Genomic DNA, 14,892 nt, shown 5'->3' with positions numbered 1-14,892 from the left:
AACAACACTCCCTCACTGATCTAGAACCACAGAATCTCTGAACACCAGAAATGGGACCCCTCAGGGTCTTTCCAATCCAAAGACAAGGCCTGAACAGAGTACATGTGGCAAGGATGGCAGGGGAGTCTAGGAATAGAGGGCACAACTTCACGATAAAAGGGCGTCAAGTTAAAACAGAGCTGCAGGAAGATTTCTGTAGTTGAAGGGCAGTGAGTCAGTGGAACTTGTTGCCGCAGGCAGCTGTGGAACCGAGGCCGTTGGGTGTATTTAAGGCAGAAATCGACAGGTAGTCAGGGCATCAAGGGTTACGGGAAGAAAATGGGGCTGAGAGGGAGGATGGCGGAGCAGACTCGATGGGCCAATGGGCCTACATCTGCTCATAAGGTAACAAGGTATTGTCATTATAATTGCAGGCTACTGAAAGTAGTTTCAAAGCAGATTGCTCCTGGATCTTGTCATCTCAAGCTGAAGTCTTCAAGTGGGGCAGGAGGAAGGGCTGGGAGGGGGTGAAGAGATGTGAGGCAGGTAAGAAGAGGAGGCTCCTGTGCTGTCACTCACTGAGGAAAAGGCTGAGCAATGGATGCAGAGGCAAAAGACGAGGGGTGGTAAGAGGTATGGACACTGAGGCTTTGGGCCAAGTGTAGGCCTGTGCCAGGAAACTCCCAGGGGGCTGGGAGATAAAGCAAGAGAAAATTTGAGTCTTGAGTTTCCAGAGTTTTAGATAAGGAACTGGTGACAGAGCTTGGGTTACAGAATTGCTAGCGCTTATCGAGGATGTGCGTCTTTCTGCCAATGAATGTCACAGATTACTGGAGGCCAGAATGGAAGATTTTATTTCTGGCTTCACCCTTGGGAGCGGCAGGCTGAAGGAAGTAGATTGTACTGTTTCATTCAAAGAGCCTACAAACTGATAACGCAGAAAATGTCAGCTCTTGGTCATAAAAACAAAAAAAACGCAGACCCATCGTCTTCCAAAAACAATTCAGCAAAGCCACACGTCACTTCCAAGCACGCACAACATTCTCCACCCACCCACCCACCCCCCCCCCCCCCCGCCAACCCCAGATTGTGTGGTGTCGGTTTAACTGCCTGCCCGCTGGTTGCCAATACCAGGGAGGTGACAGCAGGCACGGGGAAATCATTGGCAGGCGAGCAACGGTCCGGAAGACAAGCGCACGATCCAAGATCACGCTCCGCCGCGGTATCGGGGAAGGCCATAAGCTCCCAGCTGTAAAACCCTCCATCCCTCCACCAAACACCATGGGGCAGGGAACACACAGTGGGGAAGGATGGCCTGGCAGCTTAACACAGATAGATTTCAGAGCTGGTGAACACGAGGACAAAACAAAAGGTTTTAAAAAAACACTTACTCAAACAATGAAGCTCCAAACAAATGAATTCAAGGATATTCAAGGTACATTGACAAAAAAAAGTCAACAGTTATTGGAATGTGAGTGTTATTGTTGGAGCTAGCCAGAGATACAGGGAGCAGGAGTTATTTGTTCTGCCTTGGATCCAGTTATATTCTATTAATAAATTGGCCAATCTACCTCGAGTCCAACTTCCTCCCCAGCTGTATCCAAGCATGATTACACTTATCCATTGACTGCCACGGCCCTCTGGGCAAGAGAATTTTGAAGAGTCCCAATCCTCTGTGTGAAGAGGTTCCTCATCAATCCCTGACCCAAGACCGTTTCCCGTTTATTGTCATGAACAAGACAGGAAACTCGTCGTTTTACAGCAGCGTCTCAGTGCAAACATAAACCACCTTACAACAATAAATAAAAATAGTTCATGAAAAGTTAAAGTCAGGTTCATTGATCATTCAGGAATCTGATGGCAGCGGGGAAGAAGCTGTCCTTGGGCCACTTTGTGCTGTCTTTAGGCTCCTGCACCTCCTTCGCGATGATAGCAGAGTGAAGAGGGCGTGGCCTGGATGGTGGGGTTCCTTGAGGATAGAGGCTGATTTTTTTAAGACACCACCTCTTGTCGATGACCCTGATGGAGTGAAATCTGGTGCCTGTGATGTCACGGGATGAGTTAACAACCTTCTGGAGTTTATTCTTGTCCTGAGCGATGGCACCTCCGCACCAGATGGTGATACAACCAGCCAGAATGCTCTCCACAATACACCTGTGGAAATTTTAAGTGACATGCCAAATCTTCTCAAACGCCTCACAAAGTATAGCCACTGGGGAGTCTTCTTCATGATTGCATTTTCATGGAGGGTCCAGGCTAGACCCTCAGAGATGTTGATACCCTGTCTAATGAACCTTCTCTCAATAAGATCACCTCCAATCCTTCATGGAAATTTCGGCCAAGACAACTCAACCTCCCAGACAGGTGATCCATCCCTTGGCCTGCCGCTCTAAGTAATGGCAGAACAGTCACTTGAGATGAAAGTTTGGCACCAATTCTCACTGGTCTAGCAGCTGCGAGCTGCATTCTCCTGGAATTCAGTCCCACTGAAGTTAACAAAACCAGATTTCACGTGGGGCACACAGTAGGTTAACAAGTGACCAAGGACAGGCCCTCTTTGTTTTTCTACTGCAATCCCATAATAATAGGAGCCAACATGCCATTTGTCCTGCAACCTGTGCTTACATTTTAAACTTTGTTTTCAAGGATGCCCAGGTCCCCCTGAACACCAGATTTCTCCAGACTCTGTGACTGTAGTCCCAAGGTGGCACGGTTAGCTTAGAGCAGTAGTTTTCAAACTGCTCCCCCTAAACTCACATTCCACTTTAAGCAATCCCTATGCAATCGGTGCTCTGTGATTAGTAAGGGATTTCTTAAGGTGGGATGTGAATGGAAAGAAAAAGTTTGAAAACCACTGTTTTAATTGTCCCTAATTGACTCATTACGTGCATGGTTTCAGAATTCCAAAGGAAATGGACCAATGATAATTCTTCTCCAGCAAAATATTTCAGCAATCTCTTACTAATCACAGAGCACTGATGGCATAGGGATTACTTAAAGTGGTATGCGAGTTTTAGGGAGATAGTTTGAAAACCACTGGCCAAGCAGTTAGCTGATACAACGCCAGCATCCTGAGTTCAAATCCACCGCTGTCCATAAGGAGGTGGTGCATTCTCCCCGTGTCTGCGCAGGTTTCCTCCGGGTGATCTGGTTTCCTCTCTTTGGGAATTGTAGGTTAAATGGGTGTAATTGGCCTTGTGCTGTATGTCTAAATTTAAATTTAATTCCATTCCTCCACAACATCCTCCATCTAAAACTCAGATTGGCAAGGATGGAAACATTCACTGTTTTCTCTCTCCACAGACACTGGTGAGTCTTTCCAACAATTTCTATATTTATAACTTTTCCTAGTCACTCTCCTTCAAAAGAAAATGTTCAGCTTTTCTATTCTTCTTCGGTGTAACTTCCCATTTCCTTGAGACATTGGAGAGAAGGTGCTCTCGACTGATTGCAGGAATGAATGAAGTGGGGCAAGACTGAGGAGATCCATTCCCTCCAGAGCTCGCCGGAAGGAGAAGTGGTCTCATCGAAACACAAGGTCCCTCAGGGATGGAAGGGCAAGTGCTGAGAATGTTCCCCTCTGCGGAACTCAGGTTGAAGGTGTAGACCACCAATGCTCAACGAGAGGCCTATGCCCCCACCCCCACCCCCCCAGGAGGCCACATCACATTTACTGTATTTGATGGCATATAAGACCCAATTGTTTCCCAAAAATTGGCTCAAAAATATCCCCCAGTCTTGTATGTCTTATATGGAAAACATTGCATGTCATGAGCGATACTTCCATGCATGTGCAGATGAAATCAATTAGGTTCTTCTAGCAGGCAAAGACTCGTGGTCTCGGGTTTTTGGTCAGAACAGACACATGGGTGTCAGTTTCATTAACATTGGATTCCGTGCGGCATGCAACCGTAGCTCAGCTTCTCCTGCCACCCATACCAGAGGACGGTGAATTGTAACACAGAGAACCAGCTACAGTTTCCCAGTGGACCCCATGCGCAGTGTGCACTGGGCTCTGAACATTGCCAGGGAGAAGCGGCGCCCTGACCTGGGCCTGGTGGCAGACAGCCGGTTGCTATGCTGGGTGGTGCGCGCCATGCCCGGCAGCACGGACAGCGCTGTGGGCGCGTTGCTGCTTTGACAGAGAGGTCAGGGGCCACGGGTGACCAATGGAGAATGATCACTGCGAGGACGCAGAGGGAACGCAGCATTTGCTGATGGGAGAGGATCCGTGTGGTAGTAAAAGTGAAAACTATGATTCTGATCTGTTGTGTGAAATTAAACTGCTTTATTTTGAAGTGTTTGTGCAGGTGGGTCGAGGAATTGAGAGGGGTAAATACACTAAAAAAAACTTAATATTGTTAGAGTATATAGAGGTGTTTGGGAGATAAATTGGGAAAGGTTTGTTAGAGCAGGTCACACACAGTTTAAATCACAGAATTTTTCCAGGAGCTTTTGCAAGAGACTGGTGATGGACGGTTATTTGCAATAGGCAACAAATGTAACAACAGGCAGTAGCAGCTTTGTCTGGAAAACAGAACCTACTGTCTGGAAGGTCATGTGATCTTTGCAGACAGCGATCAGAAAGAAAAACAGGCTTTGCTCTCAGAGAGGAGGGAGTGGGAGAGAGAAAGAAGAGAGACAGACATCGGTTCCAGAGGGACAAGCTGGCAAGCTTTGGAAGACGGCCTGGTTAAAGGAGAGGACTGGGTGTCCAGTGTTTCCCTTGGAATAGGAGAAACAAAAATGAACTCTGTGGTGACCTAAAACAAGAGAAACTCTCTCTCTCTCTCTGAAAACCAAGAAGAACCCTTCTGAGTGGTAACTATTTACCTGTTAAGCACCAAAGCCTGGTGAACTTTATTAATGGTAACTTCTGTGCACAGTACAAGAATTGCCTGCAACCAGTGAGATTGGACTGTGAACCAAAGAACTTTGCTGAACTTACACACACATGTGCACTTAGCATTAGAAGGAGATTAAGTAGGTTAAGTAAGTCAATAGAGATAAGTTAAAGTTTGATTCTATTTTCATGTTCAAAGATAATTAAAAGCAACTTTTGTTCAAGTAATCCTATGTCGAGGTGAATATCTATTGCTGTTGGGTTTTGGGGTCCTCTGGACTCCGTAACACTATGGCTGAAAAAAAAGATTGAGAATGGCTAGTGTAGACAGTGTCATTCACCATATTCATGGCAGATGTACACAGAGGTTAAGACTTTAGAGGCATTAAGGTTTGCATAGGTAAATATACAGAGCGTAGTTAAGATTGCTGTTCAAAACGTACAGGGGTTGTAGGTAAATTGAGTGTAATTGGGCAGTATGGTCTTGTGGGGCGAAAGACCTGTTACCGTTCTGTGTGTCTACGTTTAAAATGTAAAGATTTGGCAGACAAAACTCTTGCTGAGCAGGACTGGCAACTATTTCTTAAAACCAGCAATGAGCCCAGTCAGTGAAAACAGAGCGACTGCAAACACCCTTCAACGGCCTCATACTCACCCGCTGATCCCCCTGCTGGAGGACGATGTTCTCTGGCTTCAGATCTCGATGAATTATTCGGTTTTCGTGCAGATACCGGAGGGCAGAGGCTGGAAGATAAAAGAGTGTGGTGATCAGAACAGCTGCCATGGGCTGGATGGGGGTGCTTCCCCTGTCCAGCCCCTTACACAGGGCTCAAACAATCCAACCATCACTTGCCCTGGTCCCTTACATCCTGCACTGCAAAACACATTCAGATGTCCGTCCAATCAGAATCAGTGTGTTCGCCCCTGAGTGTGAAGCCCTCCAAAAGACAGCCCAGGACATCACAGGCAAACCCCCCCCCCACCATCGAGAACATCTGCAGAGAACACTGCTGTTGGAGAGCAGCAGCAACCATCAAGGATCTACACCACCCAACACACACTCTGTTCTCGCTGCTGCCATCAGGAAAGAGGTGTAGGTGCCCCAAGACTTGCACCACCAGGTTCAGGAACAGCTGCTCCCCCTCCACTATCAGACTCCTCAACACAAACTCATTCAAACTCATTAAAGGACTCGTGCACTTTATTGATTTTCTTTGTTCTTTCTGTATTGCACAGTTTATTTACACTCGTTATCTGTTTACATGTTTACCCTGTGTACAGTTTATTTTTTGCATGACCAATTAGTGGTGATTCTGCTGCACCCATAGAAAAAGGAATCTCAGGGTCGTATGTGATGTCATGTATGTGCTCTGACAATAAATTTGAAATCTGAAAATTTTCATCCAATTAATTCTGCACCATCTCCCACAGACAGCAGTCAGACTCTATCGCTGTACCCACTCCCTCACTTACTCCAGCTCAGGATTTTACACAGATCCCAGAAACCTTACATTTGTACCACTCCTTCCAGGGTGCACTCCATCCTATCACTTTGAGTGCATTTTGGAAGGTCAAACCAGAAGGCCAAGAACAAGGTTAATGGACAGATACTTAACAATGTGGAAGAACAGAGGGAGCTTGGGGTCCAAATCCATACATCTCTCAAGGTTACCGCGCAGGTTGATAGGATAATTTCGAAGGCCTATAGGATATTGGGGATTAAGTTCGAGAGGTCATGTTGCAACTTTACAAATCTCTGGTGAGACCACACTTAGAGAATTGTGTTCAATTCTGGTCATCCCATTATAGGAAGGATGTGGAAACTATGGATAGTATGCAGAGGAGATTTTCCAGGAAGTTGCCTGGATTGGAAAATGTCCACTAAGGCAAGGTTAGCAGAGCTGGGACTTTTCTCTTTGGAGCAAAGAAGGATGAGAAGTGACTTATTAGAGGTCTACAAGATTCTGAGAGGCATAGATAAGGTAGACAGTCAGTATCTTTTTCCCAGGGCGGGTGTAGCAAATACCAGAGGATGTCTGTATAAAGTGAAGGAAGGAAAGTTTAGGGGAGACATCAGGGGTAAGTTTTTTTTTACAGAGTTCTGGGGTCTTGAATGTCTTGCCAAGGTGGTAGTGGAGGCTCGAATAGACTCTTAGACAAGCACATGGATGAAAGAAAATTAGAGGGTTACGAGTAGGAAGGGCCGATTGCTGTAGTGTTCTGTGGTCTATGTATACTTACCGTAAATATTCGTGTACAATGCGAAAAATTTTGTACCGAAATTTGAGCTCAAAGTAGGAGGGTCGCATTATAGATGAGGTTATTATTTTAACAAGTTTTTCTGCCAAGTTTAAGATTATCAGCAGCTGCCTAACATTGACGCCATCACGACTAGGTTGGGGGGGGGAGTGGAGACGGCAGCGCAAATCGAGGCGAGTGGAGATAGCAGCGTGAATCAGACAGGCGAGGGGAAAGAGAGACCCCAGCGTGAATCAGGTGGGTAAGGGGAGGGGGGTTGTATTATACTCAGGGGTAAAATTTTTCTCCCTTTTCCCCTCAAAAATGGGGGGGGGGTGGGGTCGCATTATACACGAAACGTATTATACATGAATATTTACGGTATTCCACCAGGACTTACTGCTCCACCGGCTGTAGTGAATGGTGAATTTGCAGATTATTGGTAAAGGTGACAGTTCAATGCTAGATCAATGACCAGTGAATCTGGAGTCTGAACATCAGCAACAGGGCCGAGGGTAGAAACTCTCTCAATTCCATGGTTTCAATTCCAGAACCGTGGCCCTTTAAAGCTTCATCTCCTCAATGCAATCTCCTGATTGACTCCCCCCCCCCACCAAATTCTCTCACTGGCTACTACTGGATGTATTATGGGGGAAAAACTCCTGGCAGTACTGAAACCTGGGATTAGCAGCCCAGGTATGATTAGTTGAAATAGGGTTCAAATCCCATCATGCCAAATAAGGAATTAAAATTTCATTATTTAAATAAATGTTGAATTAAAAAGTTGGTACCAGTCATGGCAACAGCAAAACTGTCAAGATCGCTACCAGGTTTCCTAACCTCCTTTACAGGATGAACTAACTCAGCCTTACTGAAGCAGACAAAACACGGTTGATGTGCCCACCTAGCTAGCATCAGTTGTGACCCCACCAACTCAAACATAGCAAGACAGCAAGAATGAGCAATAAATGCTGGTCCTATCCAATGGCTCAAAAAGGCTCAATATCTAACAATGATCTTTAGGGGATACCGCAGAGTTGGAAAAGGTAGTGCCAAGGAGAGATTCTGGTAAATGGACCATAGAGTGTTCTTGTTACTGTCTCACCTGATTTCTCTCTCTCTTTACAAAACTAATGGCATCTTTTCTGTCCTTGGTCAACACTGACCTGTGACCTTGGACAACACTGACCTGTGTCCTTGGTCGACACTGACCTGTGTCCTTGGTCAACACTGATCTGTGTCCTTGGTCAACACTGGTCTTGCTTGTTAGTCAATCCTGATCTCTCATGTTGGTCAACACTGATCTGTGTCCTTGGTCAACACCGATCTCTCATGTTGGTTAACAGCGATCTGTGTCTTTGGTCAACTCTGATCTCTCATATTGGTCAACACTGATCTATGTCCTTGGTCAACTCCGATCTCCCTTGTTGGTCAACACCGATTTGTGTCATTGGTCAACTCTAATCTCTCTTGTTGGTCAACACTGATCTGTGTCCTTGCTCAACTCCGATCTCCCTTGTTGGTCAACACCAATTTGTGTCCTTGGTCAACTCCGATCTCCTTTGTTGGTCAACACCAATCTGTGTCCTTGGTCAACTCCAATCTCTCCTGTTGGTCAACACCGATGTGTCCTTGGCCAACTCTGATCTCCCTTGTTGGTCAACACCGATCTGTGTCCTTGGTCAACGTGAATGTGTATCGTCTATTTTCACCATGAATTTAATCTTTTTTGCCCCCCCACCTGTCTCCTCTCTCCAGGCAAAAGGACGATGACTTAATCGTTGACTCTGTTTCCCTCTCTTCTGATGCTGCCTGACTTACAGGGTACCAGCAAATGGCCAGGCTCACTTCCTGGGTCAGTCAGTAATGTTTCTGTGGCAATTTTGGAGGGGGCAGGGGAGCGTGAAGCTTGGACAGGCTACTCCCATACCCAATGGAGTTTGAAATATGAGTGGGGACGTGACTGAAACATACACAACTCTTGGATGTGGAGTGGACAGTTCGTCATGGGAGAACCATGGGAGAGAACCAAGGCAGAGGGAGGCAGGTTCTTGCCACACAAGGGGAGTGAAGGTTACTGGAGGTTTGGCGGGAATCCCAAGAGCCACAAACCTGTTGCACGGTGAAGCAGAGGGGCCTCCTGCAGCTGTGCAGGCAAGTTGGCAACAATGTGGTTGGTGGACAGGAACACAGTTGCGGGAGTAGGTGAGGAGTGCAGGAAATGATAACGTTTTGCAAAATGCATTTGGTTTATTACAGAAGCCAAAAATAAACCGAAGAGTCGCTAACAATCTGGAATGTGGGTTAGAGCAGGATTAGCTATTGGGTTGATAACCCACAGCGAGGGTTTCACCAGTGAGGAATCATGAGCTGTAACTCAATACTGATCACCATCACTCAGGAAGGAAATGAGAAAAAAGACACAACCTGTTTCCTCTCATTAATTACCTTCCCTCAGCCCCCACCCCAAGCTCCCATCAAATTCAAATCTGTGACACATCAGCTGGAGGGTGACTGATCGATGGTGATGGAGCGGAAGCTAATTTAACGGCTAAAACCTGTATCAGGGAGCCAGTTACCAGGGCCAGCGTCAGGAAAAAGGGCAGCAATGTGACAAGGCTCTGATCGATTACGCTGGTGGTTTCACGATGATTGGCATGGAGGAAGGGATGTCAGTTAGAGGGTAGGGAAGGCCAGAGTGCGTGCCTGTGTGTGTGTGTGTGTGTGTGTGTGTGTGTGTGTGTGTGTGTTTACCTCTGAGTGAGTGTGTGTGTGTGTGTGTGTGTGTGTGTGTGTGTGTGTGTGTGTGTGTGTGTGTGTGCATGCATGTGTGTGCATGTCCAGGCGCGGTGCATACGTGCATGTGTGGGTGCATGCACACATGTGCCAGTGTACTTCTCTGTGTACATCTGTGCAAGTGCACCTTTCATACTAGCTACAGGCCCATAACAATAAGGTCAATAAATACAGCAGGCGCCACCCAAGGGAAGCCCCTTACCCTTTTCCCATTCAAACCCAACAATCCTGCCATGGAGCCCAAAACATCAGACTGCCACAGTCCTGTGACCTGGGAGAGGTAGTACCCCAGAACTCCCATTAAATCTCCATCTCCTTCTTTGCCTCTCGGCACTGTCTGTGCCTGTCCCACTCAGAATTCACCTTCTCATTCTGTTCCCCTTTACGCTGTCCAAGAGCTTTCCCTGTTCATTGAAGGCCAATGCCTCCTCTGAAGGGGCTGCACGGAGCTGCACGGAGCTGCCTTGCTGTATGCTGGTGGAGAAGGGAAGGGTGAGGCTGTACAACTGACCAAGTTCCCACGTGCTGGGTAATCATGGGTGTGGCAAACAGGAAAGAAATGAATTTGAGGGAATACTGCTTGGAAGGAATGATTCACTACATATACTCTGTGAATATAACCTCAGTCAGCTCTGCGTTGCCCTGCAACCACTTACCGGACGACAAAGCGGAGTTTAATTTAGAAGCTGGAACGTTAGAAAAGGCAGAGCAGAGAGACATGGCTCTGTGGGCCCAGAGCCCACGGTAGGGTCCACTCCACCATCGTTCCTTCCATGTTCTCCTCCAGCCTCATTGCACCCTTGTTCTTGCTGAACCTACTTTCTTGCAAGCCCATCTCGCACCTCGCTGATCTCCATGCATTTAAACTCCACCTCTCTGCCTCGTTTCCAGGACCCTCCATTCACTTGACAGGATTTTGCAGATGCGTGGCCCTTGAAGTGAAGTGCACCCTGACATTGGCTTAAAACAAATTTAGACCTCCAGCAGGGTAACAGGCTCTTTCAGCCCATGAGCCTGTGCTGTCAAGTTACACTCAGACTGCTATACGCTTTGAAGGGTGGGAGGAAGCCGGAGCTCCCAGAGGAAACCCACAGAGAGCACCAGATTCACACCCCAGTCGCTGGCACTGTAACAATGGTGTGCTAAACACTACACTAAACCTGCCGCTCAACAGTTCCACTGACAAGTCTCTGGTCCAAAATCCTCCTGACAGAGGAGGGAATTCTCTCTCCATCTGTTGAATCACCTCCCACCTCATTGCCTTCCCAACAGCTCAACCCTTCACACCTTGATGAGGGGCTCAAGTCCAAAACATTAGTTATATATCTTTCTCTTTGCTCTATAAAGGACATTGTTTGACCTGCTGAGTTTCTTCAGCCTTGTGCTTTTAACTTCAGTCTCGGTGTCTGCAGTCTTTCATGTTTTACTTTTAACCCATGTTGGGACAGAACCAAAATCCAGTATCTTCCTTTTCTTCTTTCCTTCTGCCCTGTCTTTTTTTATTCCTTCTGCTTTTACCTCTCTCTCTCCCCCTCTCTCTGCCTCTTTTGCAAACTCCCTCTTTCTCTTACCCCTCTCCAATACTACCTTCCTTCTTCCCGGACCCTCTCATTCTTGCCCTCTCTTTTCCATCTTTTCCACCCTCTCCAATCTCTCACCAACTCCCCTCTTTCTTCACCACCTCGCTTTAAGCACCCATTATCCTGGGCTCCACCCACATGGCCGCGGTGATTGATCTCCACGTTCAATAGGGCGGCACGGTTAGTGTAGCAGTTAACCCGATGCTGTTACAGTGCCAGCAACCCGGGTTCGAATCTGCCGCTGTCTATAAAGAATTTCTATGTTCTTCCCGTGTCTGCGTGAGTTTCCTCCGGGTTCCTCCCACCCCCCAAAACGTACAGGAGTAGTAAGTTAATTGGGTGAAATTGGGTGGCATGGGCTTGTGGGCCAGAAAGGCCTGTTACTGTGCTGTATGTGCCTGCTCAGGTGGGTTAATGGTCCAGGTATCACCCAACTGTCAAGGGCCTGGTTGCCAGGTGCTCGAGGAGACTTACCGATATCAGTGAGCAGACTGAGCACGGGCATCTCCCGCATGCCGCAGCAGTTGTCCAGCTTGTTCAGGAACTAGAACGACAGCAAAGAAAACGTGGTAACAATGGACTCGAGAGGGGCTGAGGTTGTATGCTGGCTGTGGGTCAGAACACAGATAAGGAGGGGCTGGCAAGGTCATCGCATCAACTCAGCAGGAAATTCGCAGAGAAAGTTTCAACTGAATCACCAAAGAGTCTTAACAAAACAGTCTTTCCAGCCACAGGGCCAAGCATGCTCGACTGAGCAGCTTATCGGAGAGGGAGCCCATAGACATGAGTAATATCATGCAACCAACAAAAGAAGCTCTGTCCAACTCCTCTGTGCAATCTGAGGCTCCGTCTCTCCCCATCTCCCAACGGCCTCCCACCATCACTCAGGAACTGACTCATATCCAGCCCCCACATCCCAATTCTCACACAGTTCTTTCCAATCGCACTTTCTTCCGCTGTGCTCAAGGACGGGAAACTACACCTACCTCGTCAGCAGCTCCATGCGCCAGGGCGTCTCCACCTCAACCTCCGACCCCTCCGGAGGAAAAGGAATGAGAGGGCTAGGAGACACTGAGGTGGCAGAGAAAACAGAGTGGGGAAGCAAAGTGAGGGATAGAAGGGAGAGAAAGAGAGGTGCAAGAGGGAGGATGATTTAGTGAGTGGATGGGCATGAGAAAGGGGTGAAGGAGCAGGGAAGGGAAACAGAACCAAAGCAGCCCCGAGACCAAGATCACCGCAGGAGCTTCTGGAGCCAGGACCATACCTTGCGAAGATCACCTCCCTCGCAGTATTCCATTCCCAGCAGCGGCAGATCATTGGGGGCAAGCTTCTGCATTCCCTCAGGAACATCCCGCGCTGCCACCACATTCGGGTGGTTCAGCCTGCACACAGAACCACGGGAGATGAGTTTAGTCAACTGGATCGGGTTGGGATCTGTTAGGTCTGCTTTGTTCATGAATGAGTGAGACAAACACCAGACTGAGTCGAAATCAGGGTTCTTTGTTCTTTATTACCGGATTGTAACACTTGCGACCAACCATGTTAGTCGGAGAATGCATTCTGCCGTTATCAGCAAGTGGTGTTTTTTTATACCTCAGGATACGTACTTAGTAAATGATCATACCATTACATTGTCCAATGAATAAACTGTTGCTATCCTTCTCTGTTAGTCTGCTGCACATCATTCTTGTTAGTGCAAAGCTTATCTTGAGTGTACAAGGTCACATCTGCATTCTGTTACTCCTTAGTACTGGGTGACTCCTTCTCCGGTCCCATCTCATGATGTTTTTACCTTACAGATCTGAGCTACAGTCCTGGGCTGAGCACTTCAGGAGCAATGGGAAACAAAAGGGGACATTTTCCAGGGATGTTACCAGGGATGAGGAACTTCATTCACCTGGAGGAGTTGGAAAATTGAATCTGTTCTTCTTGGAAAATTGAGAAGGTTTCCAAGTTGACAAGAGGTTTGCCAGCTTTATGCCATTCCCTCTGGTGGTCAAGTGAACAAGGTCACTGGCAAGTGTGAGGGAGCTGCAAAGAAATATTGGCACTCCAAGAGGAGGAGGTGAGATTCGGAAGTCTTCATGCAGGATACCCTAAATCAATGGCTCTCAACCTTTTTCTTTCCACTCATATCCCATTTTAAGTATTCCCTATGATTAGTTAGGGATTGCTTAATGTGGGATGTGAGTGGAAAAAAAATTTGAAACCCACTGTTTAAATCTCCATAATAGGCTCGTTCAGTGCACAGTTTCAGAACTCCAAAGGAAATGGGTCCATGACAATTTTTCTCAAGCCAAATAATTGGGTCTAGAGCAGTCCCTTCCCACTCACATGCCATCTTAAGCAATCCCTTACTAATCACAGAGCACCGATGACATAGGGATTACTTAAAATGGGATGTGAGTGGAAAGAAAAAGGTTGAGACCCACTGCCCTAAATGTTAACCTCTAGGTTAAGTCAGTGGTGAAGAAGGAGAATGTAATATTGGCATCATAACTAGAGGTCACAAGGGCAGGGATGTGATGTTCAGGCTTTATAAGGCACTGGTGAGGCCTCACTTGGAGTACGGGGTCCAGTTTTGGGGTCCTTATTTAAGAAGTGATGTGCTGGTATTTGAGAGGGTTCGGAGATTTATAATAATGACTCAGAAACGAAGGGATTAGCATTAGAGGAATGTTTGTTGGCTCTTGGGCCATATGTCTTAGAGTTCAGAAGAATGAGGCAAGGACCTCATAGACACATTTTGAATGTTGAGAGTCCCAGGCAGAGTAGATTTGGAAATGTTGTTTCCCACGGGGCACAACTTCAGGATTGAAAGGTGTTCATTTTTAAACAAAGATGAAGAGGAACTTCTTTAGCCAGAGAGTGGTGAATCTCTGCAATTTCCTGCCTCAGTCGGCTCTGGAGGACAGTTCGTTGGATGTATTTAAGGCAAAGATTGATATCTCAATATTCAGGATATCAAAGGTTATGGGGAGAAACCAGGCAAGTGGGGCTGAGCGGGAGAATGGATCTGCACCTGATGGAATGGCGCATACGGAGACTGTCTCTACCCCGGGTAGAGTGCAGTGTAGGGACACCATCTCTATCCAGGGTAGAGTAGAGCGTAGGGACACCGTCTCTACCCTGGGTTGAGTGGAGTGTAGGGACACCGTCTCTACCCCAGGTAGAGTGGAGTGTAGGGACACTGTCACTACCACAGATTAAGTGGAGTGTAGGGACACCGTCGCTATCGAGGGTAGAGTGGAGTGTAGGGACGCCATCTCTACCCGGGATAGAATGGAGTTAAGGGACACCGTCTCTACCCAGGGTAGAGTGGAGTGTAGGGACACCGTCTCTACCCTGGGTTGAATGGAGTGTAGGGACACCGTCTCTACCACGGATTAAGGGAGTGTAGGGACACCGTCGCTACCGAGGGTAGAGTGGAGTGTAGGGACGCCATCTCTACCCTGG

General features: G+C 47.4%; 1 protein-coding gene across 4 annotated transcripts in view; it reads right to left on the bottom strand.

Moving 5' to 3' along the window:
- Positions 1–14,892, bottom strand: part of ikbkb (inhibitor of nuclear factor kappa B kinase subunit beta) — a 147,398-nt gene that overhangs the window by 42,859 nt on the left and 89,647 nt on the right. For all 4 annotated transcript variants that reach the window (XM_069917548.1, XM_069917549.1, XM_069917547.1 and 1 more), the window contains 3 exons: positions 12,701–12,818; positions 11,911–11,980; positions 5,478–5,566 (listed from right to left, as the gene is read on the bottom strand). In XM_069917548.1, the coding sequence (XP_069773649.1) occupies positions 5,478–5,566; positions 11,911–11,980; positions 12,701–12,818 (277 nt within the window). The remainder of the gene's footprint in view (positions 1–5,477; positions 5,567–11,910; positions 11,981–12,700; positions 12,819–14,892) is intronic.

The sequence above is a fragment of the Narcine bancroftii genome, chromosome 2 (assembly GCF_036971445.1).
Source record: "Narcine bancroftii isolate sNarBan1 chromosome 2, sNarBan1.hap1, whole genome shotgun sequence".
NCBI classification, from domain to species: Eukaryota; Metazoa; Chordata; class Chondrichthyes; order Torpediniformes; family Narcinidae; genus Narcine; species Narcine bancroftii.
The sequence above is the reverse complement of the archived record's forward strand: the minus strand, read 5'-3'. Positions and strand labels throughout refer to the sequence as shown.